Here is a 21,558-nt window from a genome sequence, read left to right as displayed (position 1 = left end):
CCCCCCAGTGTCTCCTCCCTCTCCTCTTATTTCAGCCGAAGACTTTGCCTCATTTTTCAAGCAGAAGATTGACACCATCATACAAAGTGTTTGCCTAAAGTCCCCACAGCCCCTCCTCATATCCACTCAACCCTCCTCCTCCAAAACTACCATCTCCACCATTACGGAAGATCAACTTTCCTCTTTACTCTCCAAATCACACCTCACCACCTGTGAACTTGACCCCATCCCGTCCCACCTCATCCTCAACCTTACCACTATTTTCATCCCAACCCTAACCCACGTTTTCAACCTGTCACTAACAACTGGTGTCTTCTCCTCATGCTTCGAACATGCCTCAATCACACCTATCCTCAAAAAGCCCTCCCTTGACCCTTCCTCTCTGACTAGCTATCGCCCCATATCACTTCTCCCCTATGCGTCAAAACTACTCAACAACACATCCATTTTGAACTGTCCTCCCACCTCTCCTCCTGCTCCCTCTTCGACCGCCACAATCTGGTTTCCTACCGCACCATTTTACTGAAACTGCACTGACTAAAGTCACCAACGACCTACTGACCGCCAAATCCAAGCGACACTACTCTGTCCTTCTCCTCCTGGACCTGTCATCTGCCTTCGACACAGTGGACCATTCCCTCTTACTACAGACTCTCTCATCTCTCGGCATCACGAACTTGGCCCTATCCTGGATCTCCTCATACCTAACAGACTGGACATTCAGAGTCTCCCACTCACACACCACACCTCCTCATCTCGCCCCCTATCTGTCGGTGTTCCCCTAGGTTCAGTTCTAGGACCCCTGCTATTCTCCACCTACACCTTAGGCCTGGGACAGCTCATAGAGTCTCATGGCTTTCAGTATCACCTCTATGCCGATGACACACAGATCTACCTCTCTGGACCCGATATCTCCTCCCTACTAACCAAAATCCCTCTATGTCTGTCCGCTATCTCATCCTTATTCTCTGCTAGATTTCTAAAACTTAACATGGATAAAACAGACTTCATCATCTTTCCACCATCTCACTCAACCCCCCCAACTGACCTATCTATCAATGTCAATGGCTGTCCACTCTCCTCAGTCCCGCAAGCTCCTGCTCTGTTGCCTCCCTTCCAACACTCTCGCACCCTTCCAATCTATCCTAAATTCCGCTGCCCGACTAAACCACCTGTCCCCCCGCTATTCCCCGGCCTCTCCTCTCTGTCAATCTCTTCACTGGCTACCCATTACCCAAAGACTCCAGTTCAAAACCCTAACCATGGCATACAAAGCCATTCACAACGTGTCTCCTCCATATACCTCCTACCTAGTCTCCCGGTACATACCCGCACACAACTTCCGATCCTCACAAGATCTCCTTCTCTACTCCCCTCTTATCTCCTCTTCCCACAATCGCATACAAGATTTCTCCCGTGCATCCCCCCTACTCTGGAACGCTCTACCCCAACATATCAGACTCTATCCTACCGTGGAAACCTGCAAAAAGGAACCTGAAGACCCACCTCTTCCGACAACCCCACAACCTGCAGTAACCACCGCTCCACCATACAGCTGCACGACCAGCCCTACCCTCAACTACTGTATCCTCACCCATCCCTTGTAGACTGTGAGCCCTCGCAGGCAGGGTCCTCCTGTACCAGTCACCGTCACGTTTTGCTCAAGATTATTGTAATTGTTTTCGCTATGTATACCCCTTTCTCACATGTAAAGCGCCATGGAATAAATGGTGCTATAATAATAAATAATAATAATAATTACTCCCATAACATTATGCCCTGAATGCTCCCCACAGAGTATGATGGCCAAACAGCTCCCCTTTATATAGCATGGAGGCCCTACAGCCCCCTATACACAGTATGATGGCCCCACAGCTCCCCTATATATAGCATGGAAAACCTACAGTTCCCTATACACAGTATGATGGCCCCACTGCTTCCCTATACAAAGCATTGTGAGGAGCTGGCCTTGTTCTAAAGACTATTGTACCAATGCATGTAGAGCGGAGTCTGCGGCTGTAAGGAATGCAGACTTTTTCCAGCACGGAGCAATGGTCCCATGAATCTTATTGTTGTTTTATTAGAAATTTGCTTACTCGTCAGTTTTAAGTGCACTAATTTCACTTGGAAAGTGTTCAGCTTCAGGAATTAATGTTTCCATTCAGTGACAGTAAGCAGAGGAAGATGTGCTGGTTGGATCTTATGTATACATAAGGTCAGACACAAGACAGGAGATCACTAAAGGTAAATGTAAAGCAATCATTCCATTAATCTCGTTAGTGTCTCAGGGGCTTCAAATATTGTTCTCCCACCCACTAGGCTCATTGTGTGGATGGGGATAGTAGACCCAAGGGAGCCGTCACCACAGGGGGTCTAACATGCAGTCCCAGGTGATGGGTTCCACCTGACAAAAAAAACTTCCACCAATGCACAATTAGCTTTTGGGGGAGTGTGTGAAAACTTCTGCCATTCAGGGGGCTGAACCCAGGGAGGGAGGAAAAGAAGCCATCTGTGTAGTGGGAGAGTGTGGAATGACGTTGAAAGGAGAGGATCTAGGCTGAGGTCCTAGAGCCCATGGATGAACAGCCTATGGAGTGACGGCCTATGGAGTTTAGAGATTCGTTTCCGACTGGGCTGGATAAGCGTGCTACAGTTGTGGGATCTGTCGTCTGGATTTGATGAACTTTCTTAAGGACTGATGCTACTGGATACCTGTGCTTCTATTGTTTTATCTGTCATCGGGAGGAGCGTGGACTGTGACTGCAGACAATACTGGGTGGAGATACGAAATCTGTGGCCCAACCAAAAGTTGGGAGACAGTGAGTACCACCTGGTGCAAAGGCAGTGGAACAACCACCCTGGGGAGGGGATCTTGTGGACTGGGGGCAATGTATTTTGGCCATTTACCTCGAGTTGTTGTAAAACCATGGATATAAGGAATAAAAAATAGTTGCATTGTTAACCTGCCTAGGTGATTATTACAACCCACAACCTCAGCTCTTCACAAGCGTGGAGGCCCCACCGCCCACCACACACAGTATGATAACCCAACAGCTCCCATATATATATAGCATGGAGGTCACACAGCCCCCTATACACAGTATGATAGCCCAACAGCTCCCTTCTATATAGCATGGAGGCCCCACAGACCCCCATACACAGTATAATGGCCCATCAGCTCCTCTATATATAGTATGGAGGCCACACAGTCCCCTATTCACAGTATGATGGCCCCACAGCTCCCCTATATATCGCATGGAGGCCCCACAGCCCCTATACACAGTATGATGGTCCTCACAGCCCCAACACACTATATGATGAACCCCAACAGATCCCACTGAGGGCCCTCACACACAATATACTGTCACCTATAGCCCCCCACAAAGTATGAAGCCCCCCACACACAATATGATGTCCTCTACAACCCCAACATGCAATTTGAGGGCCCCACACAATGTTTGAAGGCCCGCAGCGCCACTCCGCTCTGTGGGTTATATCTTGTATTCCGGAACACTCTCAAGGTTAAAAAAAAGAGCAAACCCTTCTCTCTAATCTCTTCCTCCTCACTGACTTTTTGTTACATGTTCTGCATGGTGTCAGGTCATGTCCGCCTGTGAGGTAACGTGGTCGCAGTGACGGCGCGTTATTCCTACGTCCGTCTCCTTTAATGCAGCTGCGACACTAGGACAGATGGGGCCATTCATCTGTTCGAGCGATACGCGGCTGCTGAAGAACGGTTTCACAAATATGATGGATGAGCGGCATATGGCAGATATCCAGTCCAACTGCTAAATTAACTGTATCATTTACTGTTTATTCGAGGAGGCGGAAGAGGGAAATGCAAAGTCATGAATCTTTATCGCTTTCTAAGATGCGATATAAAGTGCTGAAAATTTCACTGGCGGAGAGAAAGAACTGAATTATCAGCGTCTTTTAACTCTTACTTTTGTCAGAGCGGTACTAAAGCTAAGCCGACAGCGGTGCATTTACTAAAGGACCCAGAGCTGCCAGCATCAGAGGTTTCAGCTAGAAATAAAGTGAATTAGAAACTTCTCAATGCAATTTGGTTCTTCCCATCGGTGATGAGATTTAACTAATTTTTAGGTTAAACTATGCAACTGTGAAAGTATAAATAACAGGCACAAAGTATGAGCGTCCTGCAACCGAGCGTAGACACCTGCCATGTGGCTCCTGAACAGAGAGGAGTGTAGCCCAGGTTGGCTTTTTCTCATTATTAGGAATCCATGCAAAATTGTTTTGCTACCGACTGTAAAATATAAAAGGATCCTCGATAGGAGATACCTAACAATAGACAGGTACCTTTCACTGACATGGTGGTTGCAGAGTCCTTCAACCATTAATGCATGGGGGTTCAATGCTTGTGTCCACCAGCATGAAAGGGTATGAAAGGCGAACAGTATAAATGTGACCCCTCAGTCCTGAAGGATTTTGATTGTAATTCCTTTAATTTATGATTTTTGTTTCCTGTGAGGTAGTAACGGGACACCCAGTCTAGTAACGAATGATGGGCGAAGAAGCGTCTACAGCAACGGAAGCTTTATCATCCGCACGGTGAAAGCAGAGGATTCCGGGTATTACAGCTGTTCTGCCTCAAACACCTGGGGATTGGAGGAGATTGTCCTAAATCTGCAGGTTCAAGGTAAGAAGATGATAGAGCTCAATTATTTCTTACACTGCTTCTATGTACTAGAATATAACTACTATAATACTGCCCCCTATGTACAAGAATATAACTACTATAATACTGCTCCCTATGTACAAGAATATAACTACTATAATACTGCCCCTATGTACAGGAATATAACTACTATAATACTGCTCCCTATGTACAAGAATATAACTACTATAATACTGCCCCCTATGTACAAGAATATAACTACTATAATACTGCCCCCTATGTACAAGAATATAACTGCTATAATACTGCCCCCTATGTACAAGAATATAACTACTATAATACTGCCTCCTATGTACAAGAATATAACTACTATAATACTGCCCCCTATGTACAAGAATATAACTACTATAATACTGACCCTATGTACAAGAATATAACTACTATAATACTGCTCCTATGTACAAGAATATAACTACTATAATACTGCTCCTATGTACAAGAATATAACTACTATAATACTGCTCCTATGTACAGGAATATAACTACTATAATACTGCCCCTATGTGCAAGGATATAACTGCTATAATACTGCTCCTATGTACAAGAATATAACTACTATAATACTGCTCCTATGTACAAGAATATAACTACTATAATACTGCCCCTATGTACAAGAATATAACTACTATAATACTGCCCCCTATGTACAAGAATATAACTACTATAATACTGCTCCTATGTACAAGAATATAACTACTATACTGCTCCTATGTACAAGAATATAACTACTATAATACTGCTCCTATGTACAAGAATATAACTACTATAATACTGCTCCCTATGTACAAGAATATAACTACTATAATACTGCTCCTATGTACAAGAATATAACTATTATAATACTGCCCCCTATGTACAAGAATATAACTACTATAATACTGCTCCTATGTACAAGAATATAACTACTATAATACTGCCCCCTATGTACTAGAATATAACTACTGTAATACTGCCCCCTATGTACAAGAATATAACTGCTATAATACTGCTCCTATATACAAGAATATAACTACTATAATGCTGCTCCCTATGTACAAGAATATAACTACTATAATACTGCTCCTATGTACAAGAATATAACTACTATAATACTGCCCCCTATGTACAAGAATATAACTACTATAATACTGCTCCTATGTACAAGAATATAACTACTATAATACTGCCCCCTATGTACAAGAATATAACTACTATAATACTGCTCCTATGTACAGGAATATAACTGCTATAATACTGCTCCTATATACAAGAATATAACTACTATAATACTGCTCCTATGTACAAGAATATAACTACTATAATACTGTCCCCTATGTACAAGAATATAACTACTATAATACTGCTCCTATGTACAAGAATATATCTACTATAATACTGCTCCCTATGTACAAGAATATAACTACTATAATACCGCCCCCTATGTACAGGAATATAACTACTATAATACTGCTCCTATGTACAAGAATATAACTACTATAATACTGCTCCTATGTACAAGAATATAACTACTATAATACTGCTCCTATGTACAAGAATATAACTACTATAATACCGCCCCCTATGTACAAGAATATAACTACTATAATACTGCTCCTATGTACAAGAATATAACTACTATAATACTGCTCCTATGCACAAGAATATAACTACTATAATACTGCCCCCTATGTACAAGAATATAACTACTATAATACTGCCTCCTATGTACAAGAATATAACTACTATAATACTGCTCCTATGTACAAGAATATAACTACTATAATACTGCTCCTATGTACAAGAATATAACTACTATAATACTGCCCCCTATGTACAAGAATATATCTACTATAATACTGCTCCTATGTACAAGAATATAACTACTATAATACTGCCCCTATGTACAAGAATATAACTACTATAACACTGCTCCTATGTACAAGAATATAACTACTATAATACTGCCCCTATGTACAAGAATATAACTACTATAATACTGCCCCCTATGTACAAGAATATAACTACTATAATACTGCCCCCTATGTACAAGAATATATCTACTATAATACTGCTCCTATGCACAAGAATATAACTACTATAATACTGCTCCTATGTACAAGAATATAACTACTATAATACTGACCCCTATGTACAAGAATATAACTACTATAATACTGCTCCTATGTACAAGAATATAACTACTATAATACTGCCCCCTATGTACAAGAATATAACTACTATAATACTGCCCCCTATGTACAAGAATATATCTACTATAATACTGCTCCTATGCACAAGAATATAACTACTATAATACTGCTCCTATGTACAAGAATATAACTACTATAATACTGACCCCTATGTACAAGAATATAACTACTATAATACTGCTCCTATGTACAAGAATATAACCACTATAATACAGCCCCTATGTACAAGAATATAACTACTATAGTACTGCTCCTATGTACAAGAATATAACTACTATAATACTGCTCCTATGTACAAGAATATAACTACTATAATACTGCCCCTATGTACAAGAATATAACTACTATAATACTGCCCCCTATGTACAAGAATATAACTACTATAATACTGCCCCTATGTACAAGAATATAACTACTATAATACTGCCCCTATGTACAAGAATATAACTGCTATAATACTGCTCCTATGTGCAAGAATATAACTACTATAATACTGCCCCCTATGTACAAGTATATAACTACTATAATACTGCTCCTATGTACCAGAATATAACTACAATAATACTGCCCCTATGTACAAGAATATAACTACTATAATACTGCCCCTATGTACAAGAATATAACTACTATAATACTGCCCCCTATGTACAAGAATATAACTACTATAATACTGCCCCCTATGTACAAGAATATAACTACTATAATACTAGCCCCTATGTGCAAGAATATAACTACTATAGTACTGCCCCTATGTATAAGAATATAACTACTATAATACTACCCCTATGTACAAGAATATAACTACTATAATACTGCCCCCTATATACAAGAATATAACTACTATAATACTGCTCCTATGTACAAGAATATAACTACTATAATACTGCCCCCTATGTACAAGAATATAACTACTATAATATTGCTCCTATGTGCAAGAATATAACTACTATAGTACTGCCCCTATGTATAAGAATATAACTACTATAATACTGCTCCTATGTATAAGAATATAACTACTATAATACTGCTCCTATGTAGAAGAATATAACTACTATAATACTGCTCCTATGTGTAAGAATATAACTACTATAATACTGCTCCTATGTATAAGAATATAACTACTATAATACTGCTCCTATGTACAAGAATATAACTACTATAATACTGCCCCCTATGTTCAAGAATATAACTACTATAATACTGCCCCTATGTACAAGAATATAACTACTATAATACTGCCCCCTATGTACAAGAATATAACTACTATAATACTGCCCCCTATGTACAAGAATATAGCTACTATAATACCGCCCCCTATGTACAAGAATATAACTACTATAAGACTATGTTCACACTTTACGTTTTTGCTGTGTTTTTTTGCGCAAATTTTCAGCTGTGTTTTTTACAGTATCAGCAAAAGCTTTGAGATGTCAGAAATCTTATGCACACACATTGTTTTTTTTTGGCCTATTAAGCCACGTGTAGCTGCCCCCTAATATATGTGGGACTCCCCTCCAGGGAACTCCGGATCAGGAACCAGGAACATGTCCGGGATATTGAGGCGGCCAAATCAGTAATTGATACCTCTGAACTTAAAACTATTCCCGCCATTTTTAGAGCCATCATAATTGTGACCCCAGAATGCTAAAAGTGAGGGGGATAGATTTGATTCATCTGGGGGCAAGAGGCGGGAATAGCAGGAGACTCCTATCACAACAGGAGGCTAAATGAATAGTGACCCTAGAGACCATGACCCCTAAAAGACTTAATGAATCACTGAGCTTCTCCTCATTCCTATGAATTCAATCAAATGCTGCATAGAGATTTTGCCCCCTCCCTCCTGTTTTGGATTTAATATTCTATAATACTGCCCCTATGTACAAGTATATAACTTATTGTATATGGAGACTTGGAGTAAAGAAACGTGTGACACAAACCAGAATATGTGTTACACCTTAGATTCCTTCAGGTACCCTGTTTTTACTCTGATGACAGCTTTACACCCTCTTGGTATTTCTCAGCAGCTTGTTCATATCAGCACCTGGAATGGCATCCAACAGTCTTGAAGGATTTCCCAGAGGTGCTGAGCACTTTTTGTCTGCTTTCACTTCACTGTGTGTGACGCGCCCCCTGGGCCAGTGCTGTTTGGGGGATACCCGGAGCCGGATCAGATGGGGGTTGTAGTCTCCGAGTGGCGGTGACCCGGTCCGTGCCCAGGGTGTCAAGCTCAGTGTGTGGCAGTCCTACAGATGTTACTGGATGTTCTTTAGTGTCGACTACGCCACCCGTTGATTTGCGGTCAATACGGCCGCCGCTGCAGAAGGGTCCGCTGAGGCTGGTGGTGTTTGTGCAGCTCTGGTAGTATAACCCCCAACGGGAGGGGTATAGCCTCAGGGGGTCAGTTGCAGAGGATGGTGGTTGTGGAGGTGCAGTGAGGATGGTAATGAAACTCAGAGTCGGGCTGTGCAGTTCAGGGTTTTTACTTACTGCTTTTGTGTTGGTCACTCCGGCCTTGAGTGACCACCCGAGCCGTGCTGCGTCCACCAGGTCCTGGACTCGGCCAACCCCCAGGTGATTCTGGAGCGTGTTCCTGAGCTCCCTTTCTGACTTGTCCTTCTCTCTGGCCTTCCCCACCAGGGATCCACCTAAGTCCGGCTCCCTCGGGCCTCTTGTTGGTAAAACCCTTGTCTCTGGGTTCCCTGACCCTATTCTTGGTTTGCCTTCCGGGTGGATTTAGTGGGTGGTCGTGGCAGATCCTGCCCACGACCTCCGGTCTCTGGCTAAGGATTAGTGCCCTCCACCAGCTTGGGATCCGGTACCCTTGTGCCAACTCTTCACCCTCTGGTCTAATTTTGGGTTCTTGGAGTTCCCTCTTCTCCCCCTCTGGGTCCTTCTTTTCTCCTCTCTCTCACTCTCTTGGCCTTGGAGCTGGCTGAGCTGCTCTGCTTGTCTGACCAAACCTCTACAAAAGACTGGCTGTTGACTTTCAGACCAAACCTCTACAAAAGACCCTGTTCTAAGATGGTTCCCACCTTATATACTCCCTCTATGTGTGAGCTCAGGTGACCAGCACCCAATGAGCTCCTAGCATTACCCAGACTGCTCCCCCTATCTGCCCCTACACTACTGGGATGTTCCACCCCCCCTCCCACTCCAGCCAGGGACAGACACTGTCGTACCTGCACATTTCTCTAGTGGGAGTACCATTGGTCTGTCCCCCGGAAATGGGATGTGTGTAGTGCATGCAGCCTACTGAGCTCAGTTCCACACTCCATCCTTACCCGGGAGTGGAATACCACACCTCTGGCTTGAGGTGTAATACCCCTGTAGCAGCCGAATCCTCAGGGTGCTACATGTGTCCAACTCATCCCAACACATCTCCATTGGGCTGAAGTCGGGAGATTGTGGAGGCAACATCATCTGACGAAGCCTCCATCCCTCTCCCACTTTGTAACATAGCCCTTTCATCGGATTACTGAGGCAGCAAAAATTTTGATCCCACTAAGTGCAAACCAGATGGGATGACGGTCACTGCTAATGCTGTGGTGGCCATGCTCTATAAGTATATCTTCAGTTTGTAATAAATTACCAACAGAGTCACCAGCAAAGTTGTCCCACACCATCATACCTCTACCTCCATGGTTCACGGTGGACACCACACAAGTAGAAGCCATCCATACACCTTTTCTTCATCTCACAAATACATGATGGTTGGTATCAAAAATCTCAAATTTTGCCTCATCAGAGAACAGTACAGATTTTCACTGATCTAATATTCAGTCCTTAGTTTTAGTTTTTTTTAAGGTTGAAGGAAGACTAAGTCCATCTAGTTCAACCCATAGCCTAACATGTTGATCCAGAGGAAGGCAAAAAAAAAACATGTGGCAAACACTAAGCTCCACATTGGGGAAAAAAAATCCTTCCTGACTCCAGACGACAATCAGACTAGTTCCCTTGATCAACGCCCTATCAAGGAATCTAGTATATATAACCTATAATATTATTTCAAGAAAGGCATCCAGGCCCTTCTTAAATTTTAATAGTGAATCACTCATTACAACATCATGCGGCAGAGAGATCCATAGTCTCACTGCTCTTACAGTAAAGAATCCGCGTCTGTGATTATGATTAAACCTTCTTTCCTCCAGACGTAGAAGATGCCCCCTTGTCCCCGTCTCTGGCCTCAGAGTAAAAAGATCAGTAGAAAGGTCTTTGTACTGTCCCCTCATATACTTGTACATAGTAATAAGATTACCCCAAGCCTTCGTTTTTCCAAACTAAATAACCCCAAGTGTAATAACCTGTCTTGGTATTGCAGACCCCCCAGTCCTCTAATAACCTGTCTTGGTATTGCAGAGCCCCAGTCCTCTAATAACCTTGGTCGCTCTTCTCTGCACACTCTCTAGTTCAGCTATGTCTTTCTTATACACCGGAGACCAGAACTGTACACAGTATTCTAAGTGTGGTCGCACTAATGACTTGTATAGAGGTAAAATTATGTTCTCCTCATGAGCATCTATGCCTCTTTTAATGCATCCCTTGTGTGGATTGTCCAAAGCAAATCTCTCCTTCTTGTTTGCGGTCCTCTGTAGTGGTTTCTTTGCAGCACTTTGACCACAAAGGCCTAATTCTCGCTGTCTCCTGGGCAGTTTATGTTGAGATGTGCCTGCTACTTGATATCTGTGAATCATTTTAAGGAGGTTGTTATCTGTGGTCCTATCAATTTACAGTTTATGAGGCTGGTAACTCTGATGAACTTATCCTCTGCAGCATAGGTCATTCTTGGTCTTCTTTTCCTAGAGTGGTTCCTTATGAGATCCACTTTCATCATAGCGATTGATTGTTTTCGAGACTGCACTTTAGGATACCTTCAAGGTTCTAGCAATTTTCTGGATTCACTTCATGCCATAAAGTAATAATGGACTGTCGCTTCTCTTAACTCGAGCCGAGTGGTTCTTGCCATTTTTTGGGTTAGAACAGTTGTGGAATAGGGAAGGTGCGTACCAACACAGCCTCTGCAAGACACACCTGATGGTATCAAACACTTTCTGAAGGCCAGCGATTCCACAGATGATCTTTTGTTGACACAGACCTGTTGATTCTACTCCATTCCTTGTGACTAATTGAGCTGCCATTGGGGTGTAAAGCTGTCATCAGATTAAAAGGAAAGGGGAATAAAGCTTAACACTTTCGGGGTTTGTTTCCCACGTTTTTCTTGACTACTTGTTTCTGTCATGATTTTGCTGCCTTCAGTCTGAATCTACATGTGCACAATCCAATAAGAACAAGGAAAACCACTTCACGAACAGATGCGTCCAAACTTTTCACCAATACAAGAATATATCTCTTACAATAGGAGAATATATCTCCTGTGATAGCAGTATGAGCTCCAGAATTAGCTTTTTAGCAGTTTTGCTTCTTTCCGTTCAGATGGTTTATGTGCTGAAGTATAAAAGAGAAGAAAAGTCATCTCCGCGTGGAGTAGACTATTTATATGGTAATGGATCAGGTCTCACCTGCTGTGATATATACAGATTTCCCAGTCCTTGGTATTGCAGAGCGCTCCCATCCCGTTGTTGTAGGCAGGTGTCAGCCAGGTGCCATCTGTACTGATCCAAGAACACAATGTTCATCGTGAATACAGACTGCAGGCTTTGTTAACACCGGGTTCACGTCACGTATCGTCGCTGCCAGTATTGTTCCTTTCTGACTTTTTACAATCATTTCATGATCGTTGTGTCCTGGAAAGACAATTCACAATGGAGGGGGTCAGTTACTAAAATGATCCATTATTTATATGATGTATGACTGCGGCACTTTTTGTACATACATATGTATTTTTATAAATGTGGACCCGCAAAGACTCATAAAAAAAAAAAAATTAAAAAGTACTCTTAATTGTTATTTTTGAATAACTGAAGAATTGCAATTTTACTTTCTGGCATGGTAAATGCTGTAAAGAAAGAAAGAAAAACATAAAACTAATGCTACATTTGCTGGTTTTGATTCATCTTATATTCCAAAAACTGTTTAAAAAGCAATCAAAAAGCCTTATATGGCACAGGTAAAAATATTATTTCTTCCCGCAAAAAAAAAAAAAAGAAGTTTTTACACAGCTCAGTCAACAGAAAGTTAAAAATAATGGCTCTCAGAATATGGCAAAGAACTATTGTTTTGTTATAGTTTTAATTGCGAAAAAGTAGAACACTTGGCATTGCCGTAATCACAGTGATCTAAACAGTAAAAGCTTTGCCATTTATTACACGAACAAAGTAAAAACCCAAAAAGCAAAATAACACTGCTTCTTGTAGGCTAAAATAGGTGGCTGCACAATTGTACCCTTGATGGTCCGTGCCGTGGCCTTTTTTATCCATATGGAGCTATGCAGGTGAGACTTTTTTTTTTTTGGACCCCTATATGTCAAACTTAAAAAATTGTATACCAGCGCTCATACTAGTTATCCTCCTTTCATTTCCTACACTGTGCAATAAAATCGAAACAATTATTCTATATCTTTCCGATAAGATCATCCTTCGACCGATCCTCTGATCGGACCTCTCTGTGCAGCAGGAGCCTCCCCCCAATGCTCTGTGTACAAGTGTCAATCAGACGAGCTTAAACATCACCCTCTTATCTGCTTTCTTCTAGTGCCTCCTGACCAACCTAGGCTGACCGTGTCCAAAAGTACTTCCTCTTCCATAACCCTTTCCTGGATACCGGGAGACAATGGAGGGAGCTCTATCCGAGGTAAGAAAACTTTAGGATGTGGCAGTCTGGCATAATAGCTGGAGGAGGAGGCTGATTATTCTTCTTCTTCATATACAGAACTTTTATATGACGAGGATTTCACAAAGTAGTTTTGCAAAATTTCTGTAGTGTGCATTAACCAATTCAGGACCAGACCATTTTACCCCCTTCCTGACATTTTCAGGTTTTAACATACATGCACTTTTAACAACTCTAAAAAATGTTCTTGTTGGATATTCAAATAATTTTTCCCGAGATACATGGGGCTTAATTTTTGTGTAATTTTTATATTCCTTTTTTTCTGATATCAGGGACAGATGTCAAGAAAAATAGGAAATATGTGTCTATTTTTCATATTTTCCTAATCTTTTTTTTTTTATGATCACATAGAACTCCTAAAAACATTATTAATTGCTTTCCCCTTTCCATAGAATTTATTTTTATAGAATGGGCATATGTTTTTTTCGATGAAGACAGGGCTTGAAATAGCAAATTAAACAATTTCTCTGTTGTTTTTTTTAAGTTTTGTATTTTTTATTGCTCTTTTTATTTATTTATCTTCTCATTTATTTCACACACACTGTGTTCCTCATAAGGTCTTAAAAGTGGGGGTGGGGGTATTTTAACATATAAATATATTATTTTTATTGCAGATTTCCTCTGTACCTCGGGCTGGTATATTAGCCCCAGTTACAGGTGAAATTCAGCCACCTGATTGCCTGATCAGTGTCTGCTGCTGCTGCTCTCTCCCTACACCCAGCGATCACATCATCCTGGGTCTGGAGGAGAAAGCAGAAACATTGCTTACCATCCTATATGCACAGCGCTCATACAGCACTGTGTATTCAGTGATCAGGAAGGCAGAGATGATTATAAACCACATCTATCTTCTCTATGGGGAGTCCATCTGTGTCTGACAACTGGCTCCTCACTCTCACGTTCTCATGCACACAGCTTACTCTGCACTGACGTTTTAGAGCGTCAGTGCAGAGTAAAGCATGGACTGCAGGATCAGACTACACAGTGTTTTTTTGTAGTCCATTACTATGGAGACACAATATAGTAGATCAGATGATACAATATTTATAATTAAGACAATTTATAAAGTTTCCTGTTTTTTTTTTAAATTTTGGATGCACTGGGGCAAATGGGTTGCAAAAGTGTACATACCATAAAAAAACTTGGCTGCTTATTTACAGAAGTAGCTCCCCGTTTGTCCATGGTTTGTTGCTAGCATTATACCTTAGCTCCAATTGTAGTGAATAGGGCTCAGCGGAAAAACTGTATACAACTTGTGGACAGAGGTGGAACTGTGTCTGGAAAAAGAAAAAGCCATATTTTTTCTAATCCTTGATAACCCGCATAAGCTATCCTCTCCCCCACCTAATTATGCAAGTGGCTGAGGTGGCAGTCACTGTCAGGCCCTAAAACCATGGGGTACTAAAGGTGTCCGAACCAAATAAAGACCCCGATTATAAGAAGAGTACAATGACTAATTGCACAGTGCACAGATTTGTTATTTTGGATCCTAGGAAAGCTGAGTGACAGTCCCCATTGGAGCTCTAGCGGCAGCCATATTGATCGTCACCCAACTTTCCCAAAATACAGAAATGTGATTTGCATGAAATATCTTAAGATTTGACAGGAGAGGACGCGGTGCAGAGTCTCGGAGCTGCCGGCTTCTTCTAGTGACAAGACTCCTTGCGTACGTCTCGGTGATTGCTTTGTTCATTCGGTATTAGATCATTTCTTTTTTAGAAGTCCTGTCAGGATGTTGTTTTCTGCTGTTTTCTCACAAGAAGCAAGATCATCAAAGAAAACTTGCTGACACCTTGTGAGCTGAATATTGTTACACATTAATCCTTTTCGTATCTTGCGGGGGTTTCTTACGTTCATGGTCACGAATCTTATGGAGAAAACATATTTGGTTGTAAACCCTTTTTGATGACTTGATCTAACAGCACTACCCTAATTAGATCATAGCAGACAACATTAAACACTAATGCTAAAATTGTGGCTGCATGCGGCCACCACTAGTGGGAGGCCTCTGCAGAAGGATGTATACAGTTGCTATTGAACTCTGAGTGCAGTGAGCTCCCTCTAGGGGTGGCTTGGGGTAGCCTCTATCACAGTGTTATAGAAAAGGGTAGCAGAAGAAGAAAAGCAATAGCTGTGTACAGAAAACTAAATAAATGTTCAGTAAGCAGGGACTGTTCAGAGTTTCTTAGGTTTTAGTTTTAGAAACAAATACTAGATGTAAAATGGTTGAAAAGTCTACACAAATCTCACTGGTAGATTTAATGATGTAGGTAAGATTTATCAGGAGGTATAAAACAAACGTAACATAGGGCCAGTTCTCAGACAGGTTGGTAAAGTTGTCCCTTTAAGAAAAACTGGGTCATCAATAATAATAATAATACATAGCGGGACCTGCGCCCTTATGTCCCTGCATTCCCAGGACAGTTTTTCTTTATTACTGGAGAACAAAGACAGCTTGGGAAAAAGTCCAACAACTCGAGACCAGAAGCAAAGTGTGAACATCTGCTGAAATTAATTTCAGTTTTCAGACATTCTGCTTCAGAGCAAATTACGGTGATACTTTTTAGATTTTTAGTTTACAACTTCAAACATGTTTACTATTATTACACATATTTCGTTTTAGTCATTTTATGTTCTATCAGGTCTTTTACTCCATTCACATCCTAAAAAAAATGATTGGCTCCTGAAAGTCATTTGATCGAACAGGGCTAATAGACATGTGAAGCCATTCTCTAGACCCTACAGTGAAAATTAGACTATACCTTCCTGTATCGTCAGTATACCTAGTGCCTTCCTTACGATCCCTGGATCTTTCTCCCCGTCACACCTGTCCACTGATGTCAAACAGACCATGGGAAGACATGACGCTGACATTATCGCCTCAGGACTGTCGCTAGGTAGACAGGGGGACAGGTCACTGACTTACCACTGTGCTTCCAATGCAGCTATCTTTGTGGCAAAAAAAAAAAATGGAGGGGCACCAGGGATTGTACGGGGCTTCCAGGTATATAAAAATTTTCATCTTGGGGTGGACAGCTGCTTTAAAGAGAATCTGTCACCGGGTTTTTGCTATGTAATCTGAGAGCAGCATGACGTAAGGGCAGAGACCTTGATCACAGTCATGTGTCACTTACTGGGCTGTTTCAATACAATCAATGCTTTATCAGCAGGAGATTATCACTAGAAGACTAGGCGTCTCGTGCCCACTAGTCCAACCTCACCCCCACGACTGATACAGAACAGGAAGCAGCCAATCAGTGGTGTGGGCGAGGGTTATACAGGGCTCAGCATTCTGAGCTCTGCTAGATCTGCATCAGAGAAAACTGTGATTGTATCACAACCGCCGCACCCAGTAAACTAAGTGATAAATCACTGGAATCAGGGTTTCTGCCCCTACATCATGCTGCATCAATTCCCTGTAAGTTAGGTCACATTATAACCTGGTTCCTCAATATCTGCCATGTTTCCCTTACTTTGCTCTGTAGAAACACAGGGTGCGGTATAAGGCCCACGAAGGACGTAAGACTTGCTGTGCGCAGCAGCATGCATGTCACATGCGGTGTACAAACCCCAGCCCGTAACAGGGAGGGAAGTGATGAGGGTTCGGCTTCAAAGCCGCATATGAAGAAGTATTATAATGGCAAGTAGATGCAAATTATAATTTAGTGACCAGGTAAATTCTACTGGTTATTTTGTCAGTAACAGTGAAAGGATATTATCATGTTCTCCTTTGTATTAACTCATTGTGTCCTGCACTATATTTTTGTCATGATTAATGTATAATCGGTTAGATATTTTCTTTTTTTTCTTTCCTACATTCCAGGTTACATACTTCAGTATTCGGAAGATAACAGCGAACAATGGGGCAGTTTTCCCATCAGTCCCAGCGAACGTTCCTACCGTTTGGAAAATTTGAAATGCGGCACTTGGTATAAATTTACTTTGACAGCCCAGAACGGAGTGGGGCCGGGACGCATCAGTGAGATCATAGAGGCAAAAACCCTTGGGAAAGGTACTGGAGTCTTGTCCTGCCCATCCAAAGCAGGAAGTAATTATACGTCATCCAGTTTTTTTTTCTTTTTCCTCTTATTAATGACTTTTGCAATTATGAGTAAATATGAATGTGATAGTTTTGCATTTCCTCCGTTATGTATATCCATACGGCAAGCTTGGGCCCAAGGCTCTGCTCCCATGTCCAGTTATCATTCATTATGATCCGTTTTTCATCAACTTGAACGTTGAATAAACACGGATCCTTTTGATATCTGTTTTATTCTTTTCAAAAACATAAAAGTTGCATAGACTACATTTTTTTTGCTTCAGCTAACAAATGGATAGCAGCTGGAAAGAGAGCAAGAAATGTTTTGACACTTCTGTTCCCATTAAAATAATTAAAGGGATTTTCCTATCTCCGAGATCCTTTCCCAATATATAGTAGGTTCAGTAATAATAATATTAGTAAATACCTCCAGTTCGAAATGTAGTATAGTTCTTTTGATTCGCTATGTCGCTTACCCCATGTGCAGGGCATTGCAGTAGTATCCATGGTAACCACTAACAGCTAACTAACTGTCACTATATGAGTGGTCGTAACCATGGATACCTAAGCTACTGAAATGCCCTGCACATGGGGTAAACAACGTAGTGAATCAGAAGAACTATGCTACATTTCTAATTGGAGGTATTTGCTAATATTATTATTATTATTTCACCTACTACATATTGAGATAGGATCTTGGAGATGGGAATACCCCTTTAAGTCCTGTACTGGAGTGTTTTATTCCTGTATTTATTATGCCAAAAAGGATCTAAAAGTGAATGTAACTTCTGGACATGTGAACAGAGCCCAACACTAAAGTAAACCTGTCACCAGGTCAATAGTGTCCAGTTTTTTCTTTTTATTTTCCCGTTGTTTCCCCGAGTATTTTTTTTTTTTCATATTTTTTTATAATCTGCCATACGGTTCCCGCGATATGGGCCTTTTTATTTAGTGTTGATTTACATGGATTTTTTTTTTTTTACAAGTGAGCAGTGCTCACAGAGTAATAATACGGAGAAGCCTAAAGTCACACCCTCAGGGGATCCTATGAGCACCGCCCCATTGTAAAACACCATTAAAATCAGCACTAAATAAAAAGGCCCATATCCCTGGAACTATATGGTGGATTCTAAAAAAACCAAAAAGTGGCATATTCAGTTGAGCAGCGGGAATAAGATAAAATAAAAAAAAACTGGCCACTTTTGTAAAGTTCTCCTTAAATTGGCAAAATCGGGACATTTAAGCCCTCCTCCAGAATGGCCACAAAGTGGGAATATTATCAGGTTTGGTTTCCATAAACTCTGTCCGTTCCCAGGTACATGAAAATCAGTACTGATGGCGAGTATGTAACATAGTAGTGCTGGGTTTTGCCCTCTTGCCATGACCCTTGGGCCAGCTCCTTACACTTTTGTCACAATGTGGTTCCTCTGTAAAGAAGAATCCTGTAAAGGTTTTCACCTTCTATTTTTAGAGGTCATTAGATGTCTGACCATGGTTGGTCTTTTTTTCAAGACCCCCCGTAGTAGCCACATTTTCTGCCTCCTGATATAGATAAAAATCCAAGAAAAGGTGAGAACCAATCCCGACCTGACCAATGTTACATGGGTTATACAAATCATAGACATTTGGACCCAAAAAGATTGTGTACCCCAGCCATTGAAGGTGCTACCTTTTGTAAAAGTAAGTTATAGGGACGATGCAGTAATGGGCAGATTCTTGACCTTAGGTTGCTGTTGGGCTCCCCAGGTGAGGTGGATCCCCTAAGCCTCTAATCCGGGTGGGCACACAGACTCCAGGCTTTGGGGGCAACCTCCAAAGGAGGACTAGGACTAACTAGAAACTCAGGAACAAACGGACAGAGTACTTACATGAGTACTTACATGTATGTAAGTACTTGGATAAGAATACAGTAATTAACCAGAACCAGCATGGGTTTGTAGCAAACAAGTCATGCTTGGCTAATCTAATTTCCTTCTATGATGGAATCACTGACTGGGTGGATGAGGGAAATGTGGTAGATATAGTATATCTCGACTTCAGCAAAGCACCTCATACTATCCTTGTTGGAAAAATTACCAAGTATGGGATTGATAAGGCTACGGTTAGGTGGATTCATAACTGGCTCAGTGTTTGTACTCAAAAAGAATGGTAATAAATGGTTGCACATCCAACTGGAAGAGTGTTTCAAGTGGGGTACCCCAAGGCTCTGTCCTGGCCCCATTGTTGTTCAACATTTTTATAAATGTTCTAGATAAGGGAACTGAAGGTAAACTAATCAAATTTGCACACCATGCAAAGCTAGGAGGGATAGCTAACACTAGAGAAGACAGTGGAAGGATTCAGAAGAATACAGATAAGCTTAAACAATGGGAAGTGAATAAATAAAATGGTATTTAACAGGGAGAAATGCAAGAGTCTACATCTGGGCAACAAAAACGAACATTACATTTTCAGAATGGGAGGAATAGAACTAAGCAACAGCATGTGTGAAAAAGACTTGGGTATAATAATAGATCACAGACTGCACATGAGTCAACAGTGTGATGCAGCAGCAAAAAAGGCAAATACAGTTCTGGGATGTATTAAGAGAAGAATAGAGTCTAGATCATGTGAAGTAATTATCCCCCTCTACTCCTCCTTGGTCAGACCTAATCTGGAATACTGTGTCCAGTTCTGGGCAACACATTTTAAAAAAGGATCATCCTTATTCTCATTTGCACATGAAAACACGAGAAGCAATGGAATGAAACTGGAAGGGAGGAGATACAGATTAGATATTAGAAAAAATGTTTTGACAGTGAGGTGATCAATGAGTGGAACAGGCGGCCACGAGAGGTGGTGAGTTCTCCTTCAATGGAAATCTTCAAACCGAGGCTGGACAGACAACTGTCTGAGATGGTTTAGTGAATCCTGCATTGAGCAGGGGGTTGTATACGAGGACCCTGGAGGTCCCTTCCAACTCTAACATTCTATCATTCTATGGAGGGGAACCCAGGGAACCCAGCAGGGATGGATGAAACACAGAAGTACAGATATAGGAGGACACCAAACAAGAGTCTCAATCCCAAGACACAGGTGTGTGTGTTAATGGGCCTTAAATAGGTCTAGGCAGATGATGCCATTGGAACACCCCAGAGCACTTGAATAACCCGACGTGGAGCACAGCAGAGGGCAGCAGACCCAAGACAAGGGAAAGAATCCCGGGATACCCGGGACAGGTGTAACAGTTACAGTATTATCAACATGATTGATTTTTTTCGCTACCCCCACAACAGTGTTTAAAACGTAAGTAGGGATACGGTTTCTAAGCAGTTAAGGAACGCATATGATGTGTGTCGGTTGCTGTAATTTATTCTGTAACCACTATTCATGGTTATCAGCACTGTGACTTTAAGATGCCACAATTTTATGGCACAGTCCGCTGCTGTATGTCATTTTCTATGCAAAACCTTACTTCTTGGCTATAAATATTTATGGGTTTGCAGTGTAAGGCCGCATATATTTTCCTGGGTCAGGCACTATTTGCTCTCTTTCAACATCAATATATCTAGTTTGCACTTCTTGGAAAGTAGATCTGTGACTTTGTGTTCTGTAGAGTCACATTAAGAAGTAAATCTGTTCTTTCCTTGACCTTTCCTTGACCTTTATCTTCTATCCTACTCTTAGAGAAATATTAACTATTTCAGCCTATGTTCCCAATGGTTTACCGAGATCAGAACTCCTGACAGATTCACAAGAGCCACTGCAGAAGCGAATGGAGTCGAAGATATCATATCGAATATTTTTATCAGATAACACACTTTTTCAGAGTTCGCATATTGACACTCAAGTATTCCAAAGTAGAA

The 21,558-nt window shown here is 41.3% G+C and overlaps 1 protein-coding gene across 3 annotated transcripts in view; it reads left to right on the top strand.

The window, feature by feature from the left end:
• Positions 1–21,558, top strand: part of DSCAM (DS cell adhesion molecule) — a 673,153-nt gene that overhangs the window by 512,740 nt on the left and 138,855 nt on the right. Inside the window, exons 23-25 of one of the 3 annotated variants that reach the window (XM_073668460.1) lie at positions 4,497–4,660; positions 13,537–13,635; positions 17,498–17,686. In XM_073668460.1, the coding sequence (XP_073524561.1) occupies positions 4,497–4,660; positions 13,537–13,635; positions 17,498–17,686 (452 nt within the window). Of the gene's footprint in view, positions 1–4,492; positions 4,661–13,536; positions 13,636–17,497; positions 17,723–21,558 lie in introns of those variants that run through there. The other 2 variants (XM_073668459.1, XM_073668461.1) reach the window with 2 other exon arrangements.

This window comes from Phyllobates terribilis, unplaced genomic scaffold, assembly GCF_046119375.1.
Source record: "Phyllobates terribilis strain yellow unplaced genomic scaffold, ASM4611937v1 Scaffold_2__4_contigs__length_985480577, whole genome shotgun sequence".
In the NCBI taxonomy this organism is placed as follows: domain Eukaryota; kingdom Metazoa; phylum Chordata; class Amphibia; order Anura; family Dendrobatidae; genus Phyllobates; species Phyllobates terribilis.
This window is presented reverse-complemented; position numbering and strand designations above follow the sequence as displayed.